The following is a 24,752-nucleotide window of genomic DNA, read 5'->3' as shown; positions in this document are numbered from 1 at the left end:
TATGTTACAGGTCTCCACTAGGTTACGTTACAGGTCTCCACTAGGTTATGTTACAGGTCTCCACTATGTTATGCTACAGTGCTCCACTAGGTTATGTTACAGGTCTCCACTAGGTTATGTTACAGGTCTCCACTAGGTTATGTTACAGGTCTCCACTAGGTTATGTTACAGTTCTCCACTAGGTTATGTTACAGGTCTCCACTAGGTTATGTTACAGGTCTCCACTAGGTTATGTTACAGGTCTCCACTAGGTTATGTTACAGGTCTCCACTAGGTTATGTTACAGGTCTCCACTAGGTTATGTTACAGGTCTCCACTAGGTTATGTTACAGGTCTCCACTAGGTTATGTTACAGGTCTCCACTAGGTTATGTTACAGGTCTCCACTATGTTATGCTACAGGTCTCCACTAGGTTATGTTACAGGTCTCCACTAGGTTATGTTACAGGTCTCCACTAGGTTATGTTACAGGTCTCCACTAGGTTATGTTACAGGTCTCTACTAGGTTATGTTACAGGTCTCCACTAGGTTATGTTACAGGTCTCCACTAGGTTATGTTACAGGTCTCCACTAGGTTATGTTACACGTCTCCGGACATCAGTTATTTGTGTCTTTAGATTAGAACACAGGTCATGTGGTATTCTCTGCAGAGTGTGTAGATATTAGTTGAGTGCTCTTTGTGTGTGTGTGTCCCGCTCTCTGTGTGTGTTTTCCCTCCCGTGTGTGTGTGTGTGTGTGTATGTGTGTGTGTGTGTGTCCCACTCTGCTTGTGTATGTCCCTCCTGTGTGTGTGTCATCCCCTGCTATCTCCTGCTGATCAGGCCTGCTATCCCCCTGGACTGGGTTGTGGCAGTGGGGTGGCTGAACTTGGTGACCCCTTCCCCTCCCAGACACAGCTTCTCCTCATGTGGCCCCTGGCCAAACTCGCTCTCAAAGACCACCATTCAGTTCTGCACCACCGCAGCGCAGCTCTGTGTTTGTGTAAGTATGTGTATGAGTGAGTGAATGTGGGGATGTGTGGGGATGTGTGTGTGACAGAGAGAAAGAGAGAGAGAAAGAGAGAGAGTGAGTGTGTGTTTGAGAGAGAGAGAGAGAGAGACAGGAGATGGAGAGAGAAGCCGGGGCAGGATTTGTGGAAATTACAGCAGGATAATTGCTTGTGTGTGTGTGTGTGTGTGTGTGTGTGTGTGTGTGTGTGTGTGTGTGTGTGTGTGTGTGTGTGTGTGTGTGTGTGTGTGTGTGTGTGTGTGTGTGTGTGTGTGTGTGTGTGTGTGTGTGTGTGTGTGTGTGTGTGTGTGTGTGTTTGTTTATGTGTCAGCTGGGGGCGGGAGTAGATCAGTGTGTGTATTAGAGCTGTGCGGCAGAAATATAGACAGTACTGTGACTGAGAGAGGAGAGAGAGGGACAGAGAGAAACATTGAAATTGAATTGAGAGAGAGAGATAGATAAAAAAGAGAGAGAGGGACAGAGAGAGAAATTGAAATTGAATTGAGAGAGAGATAGATAAAGAGAGAGAGGGACAGAGAGAGAAATTGAAATTGAATTGAGAGAGATCGATAAAGAGAGAAAGTGAGAGAAAGAGAGAGAGAAAGAGAGAGAGAACAAGCGAGCAATTGAGAGAGAAAGAGAGAGAGAGAGTTGCCCTCTATGGTTGTGAGGTCTGGGGTCCACTCACCAACCAATAATTCACAAAATGGGACAAACACCCAATTGAGACTCCGCATGCAGAATTCTGTCAAAATGTACTTTGTGTTCAACGCAAAACCCCCCAAAATGCATGCAGGGCAGAAAAGAGCTGTTCAATTCTACAACCTCCTAGAAGGAAGCAATGCCCACACATTCCACCACAAACAACATTGTAAATACAACCTATATTTAAATGTTTATTTATTTTCCCTTTCATACTTCAACTACTTGCACGTTGTACATAGACAATAATATAACATTAGAAATGTCTATAGTCTTTAAAACATTTTGTGAGTGTAATGTTCACTAAAGTTTCCTTTGTTTATTTCCCTTTTGTTTATTGTATGTAAACATATGTTTACCATGCCAATAAAGCCCTTTGAATGTAATTGGACTACTGTACTACTGTGTGTTACTCAGAGACTGAGAGGAGAATAGTGGTGGTGTATTGTTAGATATTCTATATTACCTTGGACATTTAGCAGATGCTTTTATCTAAAACGAGTTATTATTTGAGTTATATTAATCCTGTATATTCTTAAAGAATATCACTTCATGCCTCATGAAATAAAGGTTGAAATGTGCTTGGAAGTCTGAGGTGTTAAGTTGCTGATTGGATGATAGTTGTGGGAAGTATGCCATGACTGGAGCTCCAGTCACCACTGGTTAGTGGAGTTACATGGGGCAGGAGTCCCCCAGGAGAGGGGTCCCCCAGGAGAGGGGTCCCCCAGAGGTGAGTTGATCAGACCCTGGAGATGGGAGAAGGGGCCAGTGTCGGTGTCAGCCTGTTTGTGTGTGTGTGTGTGTGTGTGTGTGTGTGTGTGTGTGTGTGTGTGTGTGTGTGTGTGTGTGTGTGTGTGTGTGTGTGTGTGTGTGTGTGTAAAGTGGAGGGGGGGTCATGCAGTGAGGCTACAAGATCCATAGTGATTGGGAGGTGCTGACCAGGGGGGCTAGAGGGCAGTGACCGGAGGGAGGTGGGGGGTGGAGGGGTCAGGTTGAGCATCTGGATTGGATTGTAAACATTCCTGTGGAAGAGTGTGTGAGCAAAGGTCACAGGAGGGAGGGAGGGGACACTGGGAGAAGTGTGTGTGTGTGGGGGGTGGGGGGGGGTGGAGGACAGTGTGTGTGTGTGGGGGGGGGGCAGTGGGGGGGAGGACGACAGTGTGTGCTTCGTTTGAGTGTGCATGTGCTTTGCTAGGAGGCGAGACAGTGTAGTTATGGGTAAGACAGTGTAGTTATGGGTAAGACAGTGTAGTTATGGGTAAGACAGTGTAGTTATGAGTAAGACAGTGTAGTTATGGGTAAGACAGTGTAGTTATGGGTAAGACAGTGTAGTTATGGGTAAGGCAGTGTAGTTATGGGTAAGACAGTGTAGTTATGGGTAAGACAGTGTAGTTATGGGTAAGACAGTGTAGTTATGGGTAAGGCAGTGTAGTTATGGGTAAGACAGTGTAGTTATGGGTAAGGCAGTGTAGTTATGGGTAAGACAGTGTAGTTATGGGTAAGACAGTGTAGTTATGGGTAAGACAGTGTAGTTATGGGTAAGACAGTGTAGTGGATATTAAAGTAGAATTCAGAGTATACCAGAGGTCATCCTCTAACCAGTCCCTGTATTAAACAGAGTCATTACCTAACCACACCTTCACTGACTCGCTCTGTTCATTGGTCATCACATTATTACAGTTGTTAAAAACACTGAATTACTTTGCTGTTACAGTATAAATCATTGGCATTGACCATACCAGTCATATTATATGAAATAAGTGTATTTGATATTAAAACCCACATTCAATATTTATTTTACTAGGCAAGTCAGTTAGGAACAAATTCTTATTTTCAATGGCGGCCTAGGAACAGTGGGTTAACTGCCTTGTTCAGGGGCAGAACGACAGATTTTTACCTTGTCAGCTCGGGGATTCAATCTTGCAACCTTCTGGTTACTAGTCCAACGCTCTCACCACTAGGCTACCTGTCTCTAACCACTAGGCTACCTGTCTCTAACCACTAGACTACCTGTCTCTAACCACTAGACTACCTGCCTCTAACCACTAGGCTACCTGTCTCTAAACACTAGGCTACCTGCCTCTAACCACTAGGCGACCTGCCTCTAACCACTAGGCTACCTGTCTCTAACCACTAGGCTACCTGTCTCTAACCACTAGGCTACCTGTCTCTAACCACTAGGCTACCTGTCTCTAACCACTTGGCTACCTGTCTCTCACCACTAGACTACCTGTCTCTAAACACTAGGCTACCTGTCTCTAAACACTAGGCTACCTGTCTCTAACCACTAGGCGACCTGTCTCTAACCACTAGGCTACCTGTCTCTAACCACTAGGCTACCTGTCTCTAACCACTAGGCGACCTGTCTCTAACCACTAGGCGACCTGTCTCTAACCACTAGGCGACCTGTCTCTAACCACTAGGCTACCTGTCTCTAACCACTAGGCGACCTGTCTCTAACCACTAGGCTACCTGTCTCTAAACACTAGGCTACCTGTCTCTAAACACTAGGCTACCTGTCTCTAACCACTAGGCTACCTGTCTCTAACCACTAGACTACCTGTCTCTAACCACTAGGCTACCTGTCTCTAACCACTAGGCTACCTGTCTCTAACCACTAGGCTACCTGTCTCTAACCACTAGGCTACCTGTCTCTAACCACTAGGCTACCTGTCTCTAACCACTAGGCGACCTGTCTCTAACCACTAGGCTACCTGTCTCTAAACACTAGGCTACCTGTCTCTAAACACTAGGCTACCTGTCTCTAACCACTAGGCTACCTGTCTCTAACCACTAGACTACCTGTCTCTAACCACTAGGCTACCTGTCTCTAACCACTAGGCTACCTGTCTCTAACCACTAGGCTACCTGTCTCTAACCACTAGGCTACCTGTCTCTAACCACTAGGCTACCTGTCTCTAACCACTAGCCTACCTGTCTCTAAACCAGGGGTCACCAACCTTTTTGAAACCGAGAGCTACTTCATGGGTACTGAGTCATACGAAGGGCTACCAGTTTGATACGCTCTTCTGAAATAACAAATTTGCTCAGTTTGCCTTTAGTTATACGTTATTAATAATGATTAATGATACTCATCTATGTGAAGACACTGATCACGTTAATAATTTCTCACACTAATTATCAACAATGACAATAAGGTGGGAAACAGATATCAATATTCAGCACTTTAATCTCAGTATGTCACGTCCTGACCAGCAGGTGGAGAAGGTGTATAAGTGTTGGTCAGGGCGTGGCAGAAGAAGTTGGGTTTTCTTTGTTCTGTCTAGGTTGGGTGTTTCTATGTAGAGGTAATTGGGGTGGACTTCCAATTGAAGGCAGCTGTGTGGTGTTGCCTTTGATTGGAAGTCCTATATTAGTTGGGTGTGTTTGTGTGCACTGCGTTGGTTTGAGCCTGCCACACTGTTACTGTTGTAAGTACTGTTTATTGTTTTTTTTTTTGTTCAAGTGGATGCTTTACATGTTTCCTTTAATAAACATGAGTGTCCACAATCCCGCTGCGCCTTGGTCCTCTTCTCTACATGACAACTTCTGTGACACAGTAATTGTTAAATTTTCAGATGATCCCTTACATCACTACATTTCATAGGAAAAATGTCCCATTTTCACTAGCCACTGACAAACCCTTTTAACAAATCATGAACTATGTTTCATAAAGTTATCAATTATGGTAATGTTAGAAAAATCAACTTATTTTTTTAAATAAATCTTGTCACATTTTGAAATAATGACCAAATCTGCTGCATTTTTTAACACACTTAAATTGAACACAATTCTTCAATATTTGAATTCAACTTCGCCATGGCACTGCCATGTTGCCACTGACATCTGGTATCTGTTTCTTTGTTAGTGGGAAGACTGCCATTGCATGCTGTTCACCAGTGTATTGTAATCTGGTGTGTAACTTGACACTGCAATTGTGAGTGAGTCTTTCAGATGTGCATCAGTGAGGTGTGTTCTGTGTTTGTTCTTGATGAAGTTCATGTCAGAACGCTGATTCACAGAGATAGGTTGAACCAAACAGGCTAGCAACCTTCATAGCTGCTGTGCATACTCCACTGTACTTCTCTGCTAGGTAAAGTCCCCCCTTATCTCCGCTCACTGGTCACCATAGCAGCACTCACCTGTAGCACGCGCTCCAGCAGGTATATCTCTCTGGTCACCCCCAAAGCCAATTCCTCCTTTGGCCGTCTCTCTTTCCAGTTCTCTGCTGCCAATGACTGGAATGAACTACAAAAATCTCTGAAACTGGAAACACTTATCTCCTTCACTAACTTTAAGCACCAGCTGTCAGAGCAGCTCACAGATCACTGCACCTGTACATAGGCCATCTATAATTTAGCCCAAACAACTACCTCTTCCCCTACTGTATTTATTTTTTTATTATTTTGCTCCTTTGCAACCCATTATTTCTATTTCTACTTTGCACTTTCTTCTACTACAAATCTACCATTCCAGTGTTTTACTTGCTATATTGCATTTACTTTGCCACCATGGACTTTTTTTGCCTTTACCTCCCTTATCTCACCTCATTTGCTCACATTGTACATAGACTTATTTTTCTACTGTATTATTGACTGTATGTTTGTTTTATTCCATGTGTAACTCTGTGTTGTTGTATGTTGTCGAACTGCTTTGCTTTATCCTGGCCAGGTCGCAATTGTAAATGAGAACTTGTTCTCAACTAGCCTACCTGGTTAAATAAAGGTGAAATAAATAAACACATAAAAACACTAGGCTACCTGCCTCTAACCACTAGGCTACCTGTCTCTAACCACTAGGCTACCTGTCTCTAACCACTAGGCTACCTGTCTCTAACCACTAGGCTACCTGTCAATAACCACTAGACTACCTGTCTCTAACCACTAGGCTACCTGTCTCTAACCACTAGGCTACCTGTCTCTAACCACTAGGCTACCTGTCTCTAACCACTAGGCTACCTGTCTCTAACCACTAGGCTACCTGTCTCTAACCACTAGGCTACCTGTCTCTAACCACTAGACTACCTGTCTCTAACCACTAGGCTACCTGTCAATAACCACTAGACTACCTGTCTCTAACCACTAGGCTACCTGTCTCTAACCACTAGACTACCTGTCTCTAACCACTAGGCTACCTGTCTCTAACCACTAGGCTACCTGTCTCTAACCACTAGGCTACCTGTCTCTAACCACTAGGCTACCTGTCTCTAACCACTAGGCTACCTGCCTCTAACCACTAGGCTACCTGCCTCTAACCACTAGACTACCTGCCTCTAACCACTAGGCTACCTGCCTCTAACCACTAGGCTACCTGCCTCTAACCACTAGACTACCTGTCTCTAACCACTAGGCTACCTGTCTCTAACCACTAGGCTACCTGTCTCTAACCACTAGGCTACCTGCCTCTAACCACTAGGCTACCTGCCTCTAACCACTAGGCTACCTGTCTCTAACCACTAGGCTACCTGTCTCTAACCACTAGGCTACCTGTCTCTAACCACTAGGCTACCTGTCTCTAACCACTAGGCTACCTGTCTCTAACCACTAGGCTACCTGTCTCTAACCACTAGGCTACCTGTCTCTAACCACTAGGCGACCTGTCTCTAACCACTAGGCGACCTGTCTCTAAACACTAGGCGACCTGCCTCTAAACACTAGGCGACCTGCCTCTAACCACTAGGCTACCTGCCTCTAACCACTAGGCTACCTGCCTCTAACCACTAGGCTACCTGCCTCTAACCACTAGGCTACCTGCCTCTAACCACTAGGCTACCTGCCTCTAACCACTAGGCGACCTGTCTCTAACCACTATCTCTGTGCAGGTCGGAAGTCTGTGGGAATAGAGCCATTGCACTCTCTCCAAGTATGATTGGCTGAATACTAGGGCTGGCCACTCTCTCCATGTATGATTGGCTGAATACTAGGGCTGGCCACTCCAAGTATGATTGGCTGAATACTAGGGCTGGCCATTTCCAGGGACCTCACGATATGATATTTTCACAATACTTCGGTGTTGATACAATATGTATTGCGATTTGATACTGTGATTTTGTGATTGTATGTTCCAAACATATTGCTCACTATGTCTGCTGCTGTAATGACCGTCGCAATGAGGGGACCAAGATGTAGCGTGGCACGTGTTCATGATTCTTTATTTAAATCAGAACACAGTTCTGTCAGGTAAAACACAAAACAGAAAACTACCCACGAAACACAGGTGGGAAAAGGCTGCCTAAGTATGGTTCCCAATCAGAGACAATGATAGACAGCTGCCTCTGATTGGAAACCATACCCGGCCAAAACATAGAAATAAAATACATAGAATGCCCACCCCATATCACACCCTGACCTAACTAAACAGAGCAAAACGTCTCTCTCAGGTCAGGGTGTGACAGCTGCAGAGAGAGAACATGAGAAAATGAGTTTTGATCAGTCATGAAAATAAAAGTGCTGAAAACAAATTGTCTCCCTATTTAAAAAGAAGACAAGTTTATGAAGGAGTTTTGGTCCAGGCAGGTACAGCCACCGAGCGCAAAATAATATTGCAAAATTGTCAAAACAATACGATATGATATATTACAAAAATAATATCCAATATGGAATGTATAGATGTTTTCCACCATCACTACTGAATACCTGACCTTCTCTGATTGGTTGTCTGGGCAGGTGGGAGGTCCGTGGGCTGCAGCCATGCTGTCCTTGGACGAGCCATTGGACCTAATGCTCCCCCGGGGGCGTGTCAACGGGCGGGACAGGGGTGCACGGTCACCCCCCACCCTCACCCTCTCTCCGATACCCTTCAAGCGCGCCCGGCAGCTCCGCATGGCTGATGATGGCACAGCCGTCATAGTGCCCGCCTCCCCGGCCTCGCCACACACAGGTGGGTGACGACACATCCACCCATCCCCCACACACACACTGACACACACACACACACACACACACACACACACACACACACACACACACACACACACACACACACACACACACACAGAGAGGTGTGTACAAATTCACATATTCTATTCATGGCTGACATGGCATTAGATAGGACGTACTAACAACACAAAACCTGACCTCATACATGAACAAGTTTGAACACAAAGAGAAGAGGGTGAACCCATATCTGTAACACACTGCCAATCAATCCATCTAATCAGATCACACACCCACAGGTGTTAGGTACTCTGACCGACCGATCTGACAGTCTGACCTCTCCTCACCCTTCCACAGGTGTGCTGGTGGTCTCCCAGGAGAGGCCAGAGACACCCCCCACCCCGCCGGCCGTGGACCTCAGTACGTCCCCCTCCTCTCGCCACACCTCCAGCTCCCCAGAGATGACCAACGGAAACGGGGTCTCCCACCACATCATTGCAGGGGTGAGTAGAAACCATCTGACAGTACGGACACTTCTGAATTGTCCTGTTCCATTGTGTGAGAGGAGGAAGAGAGAGATGCTTCCCAGCTGTATCAGTTAGAGCTAATATCCTCTCACACCCTCCTCTCCCCAGTAGATTATCTTTCATGACAAAAGGTGAGGAAGCACGACACCCAAGAGTCAGGAGCATAGCGACAACAAGAGGGCTCACACACGCACACTCTATAAACTATGTCACAGGTCAGTAAGTGCAGAGGGATGGGGTTTTAAGAGAGAGAGAGAGAGAGAGAGAGAGAGAGAGAATCCTCTCTCTAACAGGCTCCAGCTATGTCACAAATGTGTATGTGACCAATTCCCGGTACTCAGCTGGGCTTCTGCATTCATCAGTTTGTGTGTGTCTATGTTTTGGCAGCTGTGTGTGTGCACGGTTGTACAGTATGAGTGTGTGTGTGCCCATGTCTGCGGGAGTGCTTGTCTGGGACTCACTGGGAAGCAGATAGAGGTTGAATGGCCACAGCCAGCAGCTCTCAATACAACTGGGAGCGAATTGAATTAGACGGCATGAGGTCTGCATGGCTGTACCTCGCTGTAAATCTGATTACACACACACACACACACACAATGCGCGAGGCCACTGAGTGCAAGTAACACAGAGAGAGAGAGAGACAGAGAGAGGAGCTTGTTATACGGAACACAGGACACATTATGTGTTTGATCAAAAGTGTCCCCCCCTCCAGCACAACCTGATTCCCTTATGTGAAGTGTAACAGGGCTGTGCCCCTAATGTTGCCCCTAACCAGGCTGAGTCAGAGGACAGGGCCTGGGACAGAAGGCTCTCATTACAGATCATGGGTCCATCCATTCACAGCACCACTGTTGGCTTTTGTCTTAAGTCAAATATGAATGTTCACACCACAGAGTGGAAGCAGAGGGACAGGAGGAGGAGAGGGACAGGAAGAGGAGAAGGAGAGGGACAAGAGAAGGAGACGAGAAGGAGAGGGATAAGAGAAGGAGAGGGACAGGAGAAGGAGAGGGACAGGAGAAGGAGAGGGACAGGAGGAGGAGAGGGACAGGAGGAGGAGAGGGACAAGAGAAGGAGAGGGACAGGAGGAGGAGAGGGACAGGAGGAGGAGAGGGACAGGAGCAGGAGAGGGACAGGAGGAGGAGAGGGACAGGAGAAGGAGAGGGACAGGAGAGGGACAGGAGAAGGAGAGGGACAAGAGAAGGAGAGGGACAGGAGAAGGAGAGGGACAGGAGAGGGACAGGAGAAGGAGAGGGACAGGAGAAGGAGAGGGACAGGAGAAGGAGAGGGACAGGAGGAGGAGAGGGACAGGAGGAGGAGAGGGACAGGAGGAGGAGAGGGAGAGGGACAGGAGAGGGACAGGAAAAGGACAGGAGAAGGAGAGGGACGGGAGAAGGAGAGGAGAAGGGAGAAGGAGAGGAGAAGGAGAGGGACAGGAGAGGGACAGGAGAAGGAGAGGGACAAGAGAAGGACAGGAGAAGGAGAGGGACAGGAGAGGGACAGGAAAAGGACAGGAGAAGGAGAGGGACAGGAGAAGGAGAGGGACAGGAGAGGGACAGGAAAAGGAGAGGGACAGGAGAAGGAGGGACGGGAGAAGGAGAGGGACAAGAGAAGGAGAGGGACAGGAGAAGGAGAGGGACAGGAGAAGGAGACAGACAAGAGAAGGACAGGAGAGGGAGAGGGACAGGAGAAGGAGAGGGACAGGAGAAGGAGAGGGACAGGAGAAGGAGAGGGACAGGAGAAGGAGAGGGACAGGAGAAGGAGAGGGACAGGAGAAGGAGAGGGACAGGAGAGGGAGAGGGACAGGAGAAGGAGAGGGACGAGAAGGAGAAGGACAGGAGAAGGAGAGGGACAGGAGAAGGAGAGGGACAGGAGAAGGAGAGGGACAGGAGAAGGAGAGGGACAGGAGAGGGAGAGGGACAGGAGAAGGAGAAGGACAGGAGAGGGAGAGGGACAGGAGAAGGAGAGGGACAGGAGAGGGAGAGGGACAGGAGAGGGAGAGGGACAGGAGAAGGAGAGGGACAGGAGAAGGAGAGGGACAGGAGAGGGAAATAGGGAAAATGGTGAAAAGGGAACAGATCTTACGTGTGTGTGTGTGTGTGTGTGTGTGTGTGTGTGTGTGTGTGTGTGTGTGTTTGATAGATTAAGACAGACATTCTAACCTCTAATCCTCCTCCATCCTCTTCATCCTCTCTCTCAGGACTCAGCTCACATCCGTTACGTGGAGAGCAGAGCCTCCTCGCAGGCCTTCCAGTTCTTCGTGCCGATTGGTGCTGGGGCCGGACTCCACCTGCCGTCATCCATGTTCATTGGCCAGCCCAACGACAAGCGGGCCTCTCCCGATCTCTCAGCAGACGAACAGCTGGCCTGTCGCTGGAGGAAGGTGAGACACAGGAAGTAATGTAACAGGGAAAACATTTTAGCCTGGGCCCAGATGGGTTTCTGTTGTCTTGCTAACTGTTGGCAAGCCAGCACAAACAGATCTGGGACCAGGCTAGGACTCTGCAGCCAGGTGTTACCATGACATAACTAGACACTACAAAGGTCATTGTTTTAACATTTCACAATGACAGTGGTGACAATGACATGTTCAACCTTCTCTCTCTTTACATTATTCTCCCTCTGTCTTCCACCACTCACCCCTCTCCCTCCCTCCCCTCTCTCTCTACCCCCCCTCTCTCCCTCTCTCTCTCCCCCTCTCTCTCTCCCCTCTCTCTCTCTCTCTCTCTCTCCCCCACCCTCTCTCCCCTCTCTCTCTCCCCCCCTCTCTCGCTCCCCTCTCTCTCTCCCCTCTCTCTCTCTCCCCCTCTCCCTCCCCTCTCTCTCTACCCCCCTCTCTCCCCTCTCTCTCTCTCTCCCCTCTCTCTCTCTCCCCCTCTCTCTTTCTCCCCCCTCTCTCTCCCCTCTCTCTTTCTCCCCCTCTCTCTCCCTCTCTCTCTCCTCTCTCTTTCTCCCCCCTCTCTCTCCCCTCTCTCTTTCTCCCCCCTCTCTCTCCCCTCTCTCTCCCCTCTCTCTTACTCCCCCCTCTCTCTCCCCTCTCTCTCTCCCCTTTCTCTTTCTCCCCCCTCTCTCTCCCCTCTCTCTTTCTCCCCCCTCTCTCTCCCCTCTCTCTCTCCCCTCTCTCTCTCTCCCCTCTCTCTCTCTCCCCTCTCTCTCTCTCCCCCTCTCTCTTTCTCCCCCTCTCCCTCCCCTCTCTCTCTCCCCCCCCTCTCTCCCCTCTCTCTCTCCCCCTCTCTCTCTCTCCCCTCTCTCTTTCTCCTCCCCTCTCTCTCCCCTCTCTCTTTCTCCCCCCTCTCTCTCCCCTCTCTCTTTCTCCCCCCTCTCTCTCCCCTCTCTCTCCCTCTCTCTCTCCCCCTCTCTCTCCCCCTCTCTCTCTCCCCCTCTCTCTCCCCCTCTCTCTCTCTCCCCCTCTCTCTCTCCCCTCTCTCTCTCTCCCCTCTCTCTCTCTCCCCCTCTCTCTCCCCCTCTCTCTCTCTCCCCTCTCTCTCTCCCCCTCTCTCTCTCCCCTCTCTCTCTCTCCCTCTCTCTCTCCCCCTCTCTCCCCCTCTCTCTCTCTCCCCCTCTCTCTCCCCCTCTCTCTCTCTTCCCTCGCTCTCTCCCCCCTCTCTCTCTCTTCCCCCTCTCTCTCTTCCCCCTCTCTCTCTCCAGTGCCATCTTCTCTTTGAGTCCCTGCAAGACCTCGTGGACCACGTCAACGACTTCCACGTCAAACCTGAAAAGGATTCTGGTTACTGCTGCCACTGGGACGGCTGCGCTCGCAAAGGGCGGGGCTTCAACGCTAGGTGAGACTGACCTCAGATCATGACTGAGATGATTAACTAACCACTGAAATGTGTCCAACATCAGACATTTACCACTCCTTCATGAAACCAGTCAGTACACCTCTATGAGTATCATTCAAAACTACCTTCCTAACTTTTCAGAAAGATGTTATGAATTCCTTGTACCCATTCAAGTACATTGTTCCATATGGGTATGCATGTGCACATGTTATTATACTCAAGTGTGTGTGTGTGTGTGTGTGTGTGTGTGTGTGTGTGTGTGTGTGTGTGTGTGTGTGTGTGTGTGTGTGTGTGTGTGTGTGTGTGTGTGTGTGTGTGTGTGTGTGTCTGCAGGTACAAGATGCTTATCCATATCCGTACACACACCAATGAGAAGCCTCACCGCTGCCCCACCTGCAACAAGAGCTTCTCTCGCCTGGAGAACCTCAAGATACACAACCGCTCACACACAGGTTGGATAGACACACAGACACACAGGTTGGATAGACACTCAGACACACACAGACACACACAGACACACACAGACACACACAGACACACTCAGACACTCAGGTTGGATAGACACTCAGACACACACACTCAGACACACAGACACTCAGACACACACACTCAGACACACAGACACTCAGAGACACAGGTTGGATAGACACACAGACGCACAGACGCTAGACGCTCAGACGCTCAGTTTGGATAGACACACAGACACTCAGACAGACACACAGACACTCAGACACTCAGACACACAGACACTCAGACACAGACAGACACACAGTTTGGATAGACACTCAGACACAGACAGACACACAGACACACAGTCTGGATAGACACTCAGACACAGACAGACACACAGACACACAGTCTGGATAGACACTCAGACACTCAGACAGACGCACAGACGCACAGACGCTCAGACGCACAGATGCTCAGACGCACAGACGCTCAGACGCTCAGACGCTCAGACACACAGACACTCAGACACACAGACACACAGTTTGGATAGACACTCAGACACAGACAGACACTCAGAAACTCAGACACTCAGACACAGACAGACACTCAGACACAGACAGACACTCAGACACTCAGACACTCAGACACACAGGTTGGATAGACACTCAGACACTCAGACACTCAGACACTCAGACACTCAGACACACAGACACCAGACACTCAGACACTCAGACACTCAGACACTCAGACACACAGGTTGGATAGACACTCAGACACTCAGACACTCAGACACACAGGTTGGATAGACACTCAGACACTCAGACACTCAGACACTCAGACACTCAGACACTCAGACACACAGGTTGGATAGACACTCAGACACTCAGACACTCAGACACTCAGACACTCAGACACTCAGACACACAGACACACAGTTTGGATAGACACTCAGACACAGACAGACACTCAGAAACTCAGACACTCAGACACAGACAGACACTCAGACACAGACAGACACTCAGACACTCAGAAACTCAGACACTCAGACACTCAGACACTCAGACACACAGGTTGGATAGACACTCAGACACTCAGACACTCAGACACTCAGACACACAGGTTGGATAGACACTCAGACACTCAGACACTCAGACACTCAGACACTCAGACACTCAGACACACAGACACACAGGTTGGATAGACACTCAGACACTCAGACACTCAGACACTCAGACACTCAGACACTCAGACACATAGACACACAGGTTGGATAGACACTCAGACACTCAGACACTCAGACACTCAGACACTCAGACACTCAGACACTCAGACACTCAGACACACAGACACACAGACACACAGACACTCAGACACTCAGACACACAGACACACAGACAGACACACACAGACACACAGGTTGGACAGACACTCAGACACAGACAGACACTCAGACACAGACAGACACTCAGACACAGACAGACACTCAGACACAGACAGACACTCAGACACAGACAGACACTCAGAAACTCAGACACTCAGACACAGACAGACACTCAGACACAGACAGACACTCAGACACTCAGAAACTCAGACACTCAGACACTCAGACACTCAGACACACAGGTTGGATAGACACTCAGACACTCAGACACTCAGACACTCAGACACTCAGACACACAGGTTGGATAGACACTCAGACACTCAGACACTCAGACACTCAGACACTCAGACACTCAGACACACAGACACACAGGTTGGATAGACACTCAGACACTCAGACACTCAGACACTCAGACACTCAGACACACAGACACACAGGTTGGATAGACACTCAGACACTCAGACACTCAGACACTCAGACACTCAGACACTCAGACACTCAGACACTCAGACACACAGACACACAGACACACAGACACTCAGACACTCAGACACACAGACACACAGACAGACACACACAGACACACAGGTTGGACAGACACTCAGACACAGACAGACACTCAGACACAGACAGACACTCAGACACAGACAGACACTCAGACACAGACAGACACTCAGACACAGACAGACACTCAGACACAGACAGACACTCAGACAGACAGACAGACAGACAGACAGACAGACAGACAGACAGACAGACCAGTACAAAAGACTGAAAAGATTCCCTCACTGTAAAGTCACACATTGTTTTGTATGCTGTATACACTTGAAAACATTCCTTCCTTCATGTAATCTCTAACGCTAAAATAACGAATGAAGTTTATTGAATAACTTACCTGAATGTCTTTTCTCCTCAGGTGAGAAGCCCTACATGTGTCCATACGAGGGCTGCAGCAAGCGCTACTCCAACTCCAGCGACCGCTTCAAACACACACGCACCCACTACGTGGACAAGCCCTACTACTGCAAGATGGCCGGCTGCCTGAAGCGCTACACAGACCCTAGCTCCCTCCGTAAGCACATCAAGGCCCACGGCCACTCTGTAGCCCAGGAGCAAGCCTCTCTCGGTGGGCTGAGCTCCCTGCTCAAGGTGGGTCCCCTGGGGGTGGGGATGGGTGGAGGAGGGGGGAAGCTGGGGGAGTCTGAGCTGAGCTACCTCAGTGGGGCCCATATCATCATCCCCAGTGCCGCTGCCGCTCTCCTGGGGGGCCACGCTCTGCAGGGCCTGGCGGGCTCCATCCCTCTATCCCCCCTCACCCCCCGGCCCCTGGACCTGAGCACGCTGGGGGGGTGCCCCAGCTCCCCTTGCACCACCTCCATCCTGTCCTTCAATGGTTCTCCTCTGAGCCTGGCCACCAAGTCGTCCCTGGGGCTCTCCCCGGCCTTCCCCTCCTCAGCCCTGGGGCTGGGGCCCGTGTCCCTAGGAGGATCCATGGGGTCGTCCGCCTCGGAGCGCAGGGCCCACCACCATGGGTGTCACCACAAGGGGAAAATTGGGGGGGAGGAGGGGAAGGACAAGCTTCATCGTGGGGGGGTGCTGAACCTCTCCATGGGGGCCTCCCACGACCCCCTGTCCTGGGTGGTCGTCCCCTCCGGCACGGTTGTGCTCAAGCCAGCTGTGGTCAACTAACACACACACACACACACTCACACACACACACATTCCAGAGGAGCTCAAGGGGGGCTGAGAAAAGGTAGAAAAAAATTGACGGGTGAAAAGAAAGAAAGTCTACTTTCAGGCAACTTAAACTTAACAACAAAGTCCACACCTCAGTTTGTAAAATTGACTCGGACAAAAAAAGATATAATTGATTAGAGAAACGTAAACTGAGGTATCTGGCACTGCTATCTTTGCATTTATCTAGCACATTTTGGGACCATCAACAACTCATAAATATATTTCAATCATGTGTAATTTTGTATTATTTCATAAGGCTTGAAAAAAAATGCAACAGCGGCCCTCCTCACCTCTTCACCACATTCTCTGGCTTTTCTCACGTACTTACGTTTCCTTTGTTTCTGGACGGGCTCCATTGAAACGACAGTCTTCTAATGCTCTGTGTCCTTGCTCAAGCTCCACCTCATGTGTATGTATTGATAATGTTCATGTTGACAGTGTGCTCTGTGGCCTAGCAGTGAGGTAGACACACAAAGGAAACAGTAGGAGGCGCTCACTGCTAGGCTAGCAACACACAGTACGTCCCCATTCCGCTGCTTTAAAGGTTACAGAAACTACTTCCTATCAAGTGCTGGGAACACAATGGGACAAACTTTCTGTTTTATCGGAAGTGAAGTCAAACTGATTTAGAAGGGGATTACGGATTAATTGAATGCGGGTTATTGACTGCATCTCCTTACTTTAAACAGTAGGGCGGTGCTATTGGATGTCAATCAGAGTGCCATCCACAGGAGCACACGTATTATTCGATGATGTGTATGTCAATCAGAATGACATCCAACCAAGGAGCACCAAACCCCTTTGAGTCAGTAGATCAACCCAGGCTATAGTGATGTAAACCTCACAACTGCTGCTAAGCTCTCAACAACTCTCCTCAAACATAACCGAAACGGAACGGGAGCACTTTGATGACTATTTTTGACAATCTTTTCCCGATTCGGGGAGGGTGACCATCGTGGACCAGCCCTTTCCACAATGATATGTGACGGGCTTGTCGTTGCACACTAGGGGCTGTGTAAGGACGCAGAGCAACTGAAGTCTTAGAAGGCAGACAAACGGTGTTATATCACCCAGCAAATGACCAATATTCTTCCTCTTCTTCACGGTAACGTCTATGGCACAGGTGTTGTTATGTACCCCTGGTGGACAGGTGAATTACTCTGGCCAGTCAGCCTCCCAGTCCAATGTATTATTGTCCACAACAACTCTACTTGTAAATGACACAGTGAGTGAAGTACCGAGTATGAAAGGTCCACTGTTTAAGTAACACACTGTGTTGTGGAACAGTGTTTGAAATGACCTTTCATTAAAAGCAGCTGTGTAAAACAGGTGGCTGTCCAGTGAAGAGTCCTGAGTCCTTGTGGAGTTGGAGCTGTGTATCCTGAAGCACAGGGTGTGTGACACATGACTGGCTGGTTGACACTATAGGGCTGACTCAAACCGTACCGTGGTGGCTCGGATTTCCTTTCCACATTGTTCTGTTGAGCATGGTTCCAGCATCATGGCGTAACCAGGCCAGGCAGGCATGGTTTGGCCCTGTGGTGTGAATCACGCTTTACTGCTGCGTACAGCTGGGCTGGTCAGAGAACCACAGCCACACTAGAAACTGCGTCACTTCACTTTTCCAAGGAAGTGGGGTTAATTCACAGACTTTTAGAACAATTTACTTATGTAGGAATCCGTGTGGTTCGATTGATGCATTCAACATGCACTTATACCATACACACCAATGTCTTTGTAACGTTTTACTAAACATGGAACTGCCAACTTGTACTTGTGGCTCTCTGGAAACATTTTGTCTTTTTCCATCTTCACTACCTTGGTCTTCCCTTCATTTACGCTCAGGCTTGAAACGGCCACCTTTCTCTGTGGACTCTGGGGTCCTTTCACAAGCTGGCGTCGCAGAGATATGATGTATGTAGAATGTTGAGTGAACCATGTTATGTGGGTATAGGAGGGAGGAGGAGAAGAGGAGGACAGGTGAGAGGAGCATCTCAACACAAGAAACATTCCCCTGAAGAGCCAAATACCCCTCTACTCACTCTCTCTCTCTCCATCTTTCTTTAAAGGTCTTACATTTCCATTTTCCATGACGGTATGTCCATACTTTATTTTCCATGACGGTATGTCCATACTTTATTTTCCATGACGGTATGTCCATACTTTATTTTCCATGACGGTATGTCCATACTTTATTTTCCATGACTGTATGTCCATACTTTATTTTCCATGACTGTATGTCCATACTTTATTTTCCATGACGGTATGTCCATACTTTATTTTCCATGACGGTATGTCCATACTTTATTTTCCATGACGGTATGTCCATAGTTTATTTTCCATGACGGTATGGCCATACTTTATTTTCCATGACGGTATGTCCATACTTTATTTTCCATGACTGTATGTCCATACTTTATTTTCCATGACTGTATGTCCATACTTTATTTTCCATGACGGTATGTCCATACTTTATTTTCCATGACGGTATGTCCATACTTTATTTTCCATGACGGTATGTCCATACTTTATTTTCCATGACTGTATGTCCATACTTTATTTTCCATGACTGTATGTCCATACTTTATTTTCCATGACGGTATGTCCATACTTTATTTTCCATGACTGTATGTCCATACTTTATTTTCCATGACTGTATGTCCATACTTTATTTTCCATGACGGTATGTCCATACTTTATTTTCCATGACGGTATGTCCATACTTTATTTTCCATGACGGTATGTCCATACTTTATTTTCCATGACGGTATGTCCATACTTTATTTTCCATGACGGTATGTCCATACTTTATTTTCCATGACTGTATGTCCATACTTTATTTTCCATGACGGTATGTCCATACTTTATTTTCCATGACGGTATGTCCATACTTTATTTTCCATGACGGTATGTCCATACTTTATTTTCCATGACGGTATGTCCATACTTTATTTTCCATGACGGTATGTCCATACTTTATTTTCCATGACGGTATGTCCATTGTTTTGAGAATAATCACAGTTCTGGTTGTTTTTGTTAGTCATTTGTTTGTTCTTTTGTCATCGATGTTCAGACGAGACATTTTCTGATGTTGAAGTTGCTTTGTTTTCTATTTCTTGTAATGGCTGCTCTGTAACTCAGCTTTCTCCCTGGGCTGGCCCAGGATATGGAGGGGCTGTAGGGATGATGGTCCTTCCTGTCCTGAACAGGGTTGTGTTCATTAGGACATGCAACAGAAAACATAAAAACATGTTTTGCAATGGAAAAGTAGTGTTTCTGAGCACTGGACAAATCCAGATAGTCCCTTCCTTTTTCAGTCCGTTTGGTGCCTAATGAACACGACCCAGGTGAGTGGGGTCAGGGGATGGCCAATTTATAATAATAATAAGAAGATATAATCCTCACTGACAATCACACAGTTATAGAAGAGGTCCTGTACAGATCCTCACTCTGTAGAGAGAGTACACACTCTCTGTTCATCTATTGGCAGGGTTTACCTCCAGACCCACACACTCTCTGAGTTCATCTATTGGCAGGGTTTACCTCCAGACCCACACACTCTCTGTTCATCTATTGGCAGGGTTTACCTCCAGACCCACACACTCTCTGTTCATCTATTGGCAGGGTTTACCTCCAGACCCACACACTCTCTGTTCATCTATTGGCAGGGTTTACCTCCAGACCCACACACTCTCTGAGTTCATCTATTGACAGGGTTTACCTCCAGACCCACACACTCTCTGAGTTCATCTATTGACAGGGTTTACCTCCAGACCCACACACTCTCTGAGTTCATCTATTGGCAGGGTTTACCTCCAGACCCACACACTCTCTGAGTTCATCTATTGGCAGGGTTTACCTCCAGACCCACACACTCTCTGAGTTCATCTATTGACAGGGTTTACCTCCAGACCCACACACTCTCTGAGTTCATCTATTGACAGGGTTTACCTCCAGACCCACACACTCTCTGAGTTCATCTATTGGCAGGGTTTACCTCCAGACCCACACACTCTCTGTTCATCTATTGGCAGGGTTTACCTCCAGACCCACACACTCTCTGAGTTCATCTATTGACAGGGTTTACCTCCAGACCCACACACTCTCTGAGTTCATCTATTGGCAGGGTTTACCTCCAGACCCACACACTCTCAGAGTTCATCTATTGGCAGGGTTTACCTCCAGACCCACACACTCTCTGAGTTCATCTATTGGCAGGGTTTACCTCCAGACCCACACACTCTCTGAGTTAATCTATTGGCAGTGTTTACCTCCAGACCCACACACTCTCTGAGTTCATCTATTGGCAGGGTTTACCTCCAGACCCACACATTCTCTGAGTTCATCTATTGGCAGGCTTTACCTCCAGACCCACACACTCTCTGAGTTCATCTATTGGCAGGGTTTACCTCCAGACCCACACACTCTCTGAGTTCCTCTATTGACAGGGTTTACCTCCAGACCCACACACTCTCTGAGTTCATCTATTGGCAGGGTTTACCTCCAGACCCACACATTCTCTGAGTTCATCTATTGGCAGGGTTTACCTCCAGACCCATACATTATGTCCATGGTGCTGTCAAAGTGACCATGTGGTCCAGTAGATGGAGTGGTTGTGGTGGTATAAAGGTCCATAGCTACACAGACTGGGCACATTAATCAGTGTCCAATTTACACAGCACCATCCAGAGGTGAGGATGGGTTCTGAACTTTTGATTGCAAACATAGAGGGCATCTGTTAGGGACTGGGTTTACCAGACCTAGGGCTAGGCTAGACAAAGGGTTTACCAGACCTAGGGCTAGGCTAGACGAAGGGTTTACCAGACCTAGGGCTAGGCTAGACGAAGGGTTTACCAGACCTAGGGCTAGGCTAGACGAAGGGTTTACCAGACCTAGGGCTAGGCTAGACGAAGGGTTTACCAGACCTAGGGCTAGGCTAGACAAAGGGTTTACCAGACCTATGGCTAGGCTAGATGAAGGGTTTACCAGACCTAGGGCTAGGCTAGACGAAGGGTTTACCAGACCTAGGGCTAGGCTAGACGAAGGGTTTACCAGACCTAGGGCTAGGCTAGACGAAGGGTTTACCAGACCTAGGGCTAGGCTAGACGAAGGGTTTACCAGACCTAGGGCTAGGCTAGACGAAGGGTTTAACAGACGTAGGGCTAGGCTAGACGAAGGGTTTAACAGACGTAGGGCTAGGCTAGACGAAGGGTTTACCAGACCTAGGGCTAGGCTAGACGAAGGGTTTACCAGACCTAGGGCTAGGCTAGACGAAGGGTTTACCAGACCTAGGGCTAGGCTAGACGAAGGGTTTAACAGACGTAGGGCTAGGCTAGACGAAGGGTTTACCAGACCTAGGGCTAGGCTAGACGAAGGGTTTACCAGACCTAGGGCTAGGCTAGACGAAGCGTTTACCAGACCTAGGGCTAGGCTAGACGAAGGGTTTACCAGACCTAGGGCTAGGCTAGACGAAGGGTTTAACAGACGTAGGGCTAGGCTAGACGAAGGGTTTAACAGATGTAGGGCTAGGCTAGACGAAGGGTTTACCAGACCTAGGGCTAGGCTAGACGAAGGGTTTACCAGACCTAGGGCTAGGCTAGACGAAGGGTTTACCAGACCTAGGTTTAGAGGAAGGGATCCCCATGACAACATCAACTGAACGAATTACAATCTGAACATTCTAAAATGGTGGTGGGGGGGGGGTGAATGGAGAAATGAATGAACAGGGTAGAGAGAGCCCATCCCACCCTCACCAGGGCCTCTCGTCTCTGAAGTCAGTGCCCACCCCGTTTCTCTCTCACTCCTCTCCCTGCCTCATGCTGCCAGCCAGCAGGGAAACTAGGTCACTGAACTCTGTCTGCTCTCTGTTTTTTGTATATAAATTAAAGCCAAAAGGCTGAACTCTCCCTCTCTAGCTGGTCAGCCGTCGCCACAAAGCTTTTCACCAGAGGAGGGTTAGAGTAAAAAAACACATACAGGCAGGCAGTCACACACACATACAGGCAGGCAGTCACACACACAAACAGGCGCACACACAGACAAACAGGCACACACACAGACAAACAGGCACACACACACACACACAAACAGACACACACACACACAAACATGCAGGCACACACACAAACAGGCAGGCAGTCACACACACAAACAGGCAGTCACACACACATACAGGCAGGCAAGCACACACACAAACAGGCACACAAACAGGCACACACACACACACACACACACAAACAGACACACACACACACACAAACATGCAGGCACACACACAAACAGGCAGGCAGTCACACAAACAGGCAGTCACACACACAAACAGGCAGTCACACACACATACAGGCAGGCACACACACAAACAGGCAGGCACACACACATACAGACAGGCGGTCACACACACAAACAGGCAGGCGGTCACACACACAAACAGGCAGGCAGTCACACACACAAACAGGCAAGTCACACACACAAACAGGCAGGCAGTCACACACATACAAACAGGCAGGCACACAAACAGGCAGTCACACACACAAACAGGCAGGCACACACACATACAGGCAGGCACACACACATACAGGCAGGCACACACACATACAGGCAGGCACACACACACAAACAGGCAGGCACACACACAGGCAGGCAGGCAGGCACACACACACACAAACAGGCAGTCACACACACAAACAGGCAGTCACACACACAAACAGGCAGTCACACACAATCAGGCATGCATGCATGCAGACAGACAGCATAAAACACTAAAACATGCATGCAGACAGACAGACAGGGTAAAACACTAAAACATGCAAGCGCGCCCTCACACACACAGTAAACAAACCCAGATATCCAGTATAATCCTCTCTGGCTAAATATGTTTGGGATTTTTAAGGAGCGGGTCAAAATAAGTCATGCTGCGCCGGAGGCTGCAGTGCTATCTCTGACAAGCCAAGGGAGGATTTGTGCTGTGCAGATTCACTGCATATTTCTATTTCTGCCTCGGCCACTCTTAATCACTGTGATCACACACACGGAGAGTGCTCCACACATGGACACACTCTCTAGCCTCCTCTTTGGTGGCCAGTATTTCTATCTCCCTCCAGGCAGGCATGGTCGGAGCAAACCACCTCCATGTCACTGGACCGACCTCCAGTGTGATTTCAGAGTCAGATGATGTCACCAGTAACAGGTGTTAAGTAGGCTAGGTTTCCCTGGCAACAGTGGAATCCTCAGACATGACTGTTCTCCCCAGTCCAATCCCCTCTGTCCATTCATCCCTTCATCTCTCTCTCCTCCTCTGTCTCTCTTGCTCATTGAGGCCAGAGAGAGAGAGAGGAGTGTTCTGGTAGCGTGGTCCCAGACCTGTTTGTTCAGACTGGCGAATTCATGACAATGACAATAGGAGTTGGCAAGACAGCACAAACAGATCTGGGACCAGGCTAGAGTTCTAGGCTGCTGGGTGGAGAAAGCTGAAATTGACACGGATCCAATTCCAGGTTCCACATATTTCAATATAAAAATAAGCTGTTTGAATCATTAACCCTTTGGGCACGCTCTGTCATGTAATGTTCTGCACCTTTGTCTTCTCCAGGAGTGTTTATATTATAGGGGATATGCCAATTGCCAACAGTTGAAAATGTAAAATGTGTAAGTCAATTCATTCTCAGTGGGTTGATATGGTTCTGTAATTTGCTGGTTTTGAGGACCAATAGCAATAACTTTTATGTTGGATTTATGTTTTCTTTTTTAGAATTAAACCCTATCTGTCATAGTTGAAAAGAAGCGGTACTTTTTCCTGAAAGGGTTAAAAACAAAAAGCTAATTGACGCCAATGAATAATTAAGCTATAACGAGAGTCACAGTATGTGCTTATCACAGGAACATTTGGGGCACTAAATTGTGATAGCTAGCAATATTAGTGCCACTTACAAGGGATGCCATTCATTGACTGAAGTGCCACAGCAGTGCGCAAAGGGTTAATTCAAGACTAAGGCCACAAGAGGCCTGTATCCAAGTTATTTTTTGCACATTTTTTTAGATATTTTAAATGTCAGTATTTTAAAACATATTCCAAGTGCCTTTTATTATAAGTGAAAATATAGAAGATATAAAAGTATATGAAAAATGAAATATATATATATGAATATATATTTTTTCCTGGCATCGTGTTCTCGAGGTTCTTGAACATGCTTAATTTTAGAGTTGTAAAAGTCTCCAATTGGTACAACATTGCTGTGTGCTTCTGTTTTAGAGGAATTTTATTACGATAATGTCAATGGAAAGAAAATGTTTAATAAAGTCGCATTTGATACAATTTA

General features: G+C 47.9%; 1 protein-coding gene across 1 annotated transcript in view; it reads left to right on the top strand.

The window, feature by feature from the left end:
• Window positions 1-21,121, top strand: part of glis2b (GLIS family zinc finger 2b) — a 77,148-nt gene extending 56,027 nt beyond the window's left edge. Inside the window, exons 2-7 of the mRNA XM_014202729.2 lie at window positions 8,354-8,567; window positions 8,921-9,066; window positions 11,288-11,470; window positions 12,736-12,869; window positions 13,203-13,321; window positions 15,617-21,121. Of these exons, the coding sequence (XP_014058204.2) occupies window positions 8,378-8,567; window positions 8,921-9,066; window positions 11,288-11,470; window positions 12,736-12,869; window positions 13,203-13,321; window positions 15,617-16,389 (1,545 nt within the window). The 5' untranslated portion in view covers window positions 8,354-8,377 and the 3' untranslated portion in view covers window positions 16,390-21,121. The remainder of the gene's footprint in view (window positions 1-8,353; window positions 8,568-8,920; window positions 9,067-11,287; window positions 11,471-12,735; window positions 12,870-13,202; window positions 13,322-15,616) is intronic.
• The last annotated feature ends 3,631 nt before the right edge of the window (window positions 21,122-24,752 follow it).

The sequence above is a fragment of the Salmo salar genome, chromosome ssa06, assembly GCF_905237065.1.
Source record: "Salmo salar chromosome ssa06, Ssal_v3.1, whole genome shotgun sequence".
Lineage (NCBI taxonomy): Eukaryota > Metazoa > Chordata > Actinopteri > Salmoniformes > Salmonidae > Salmo > Salmo salar.
The sequence above is the reverse complement of the archived record's forward strand: the minus strand, read 5'-3'. Positions and strand labels throughout refer to the sequence as shown.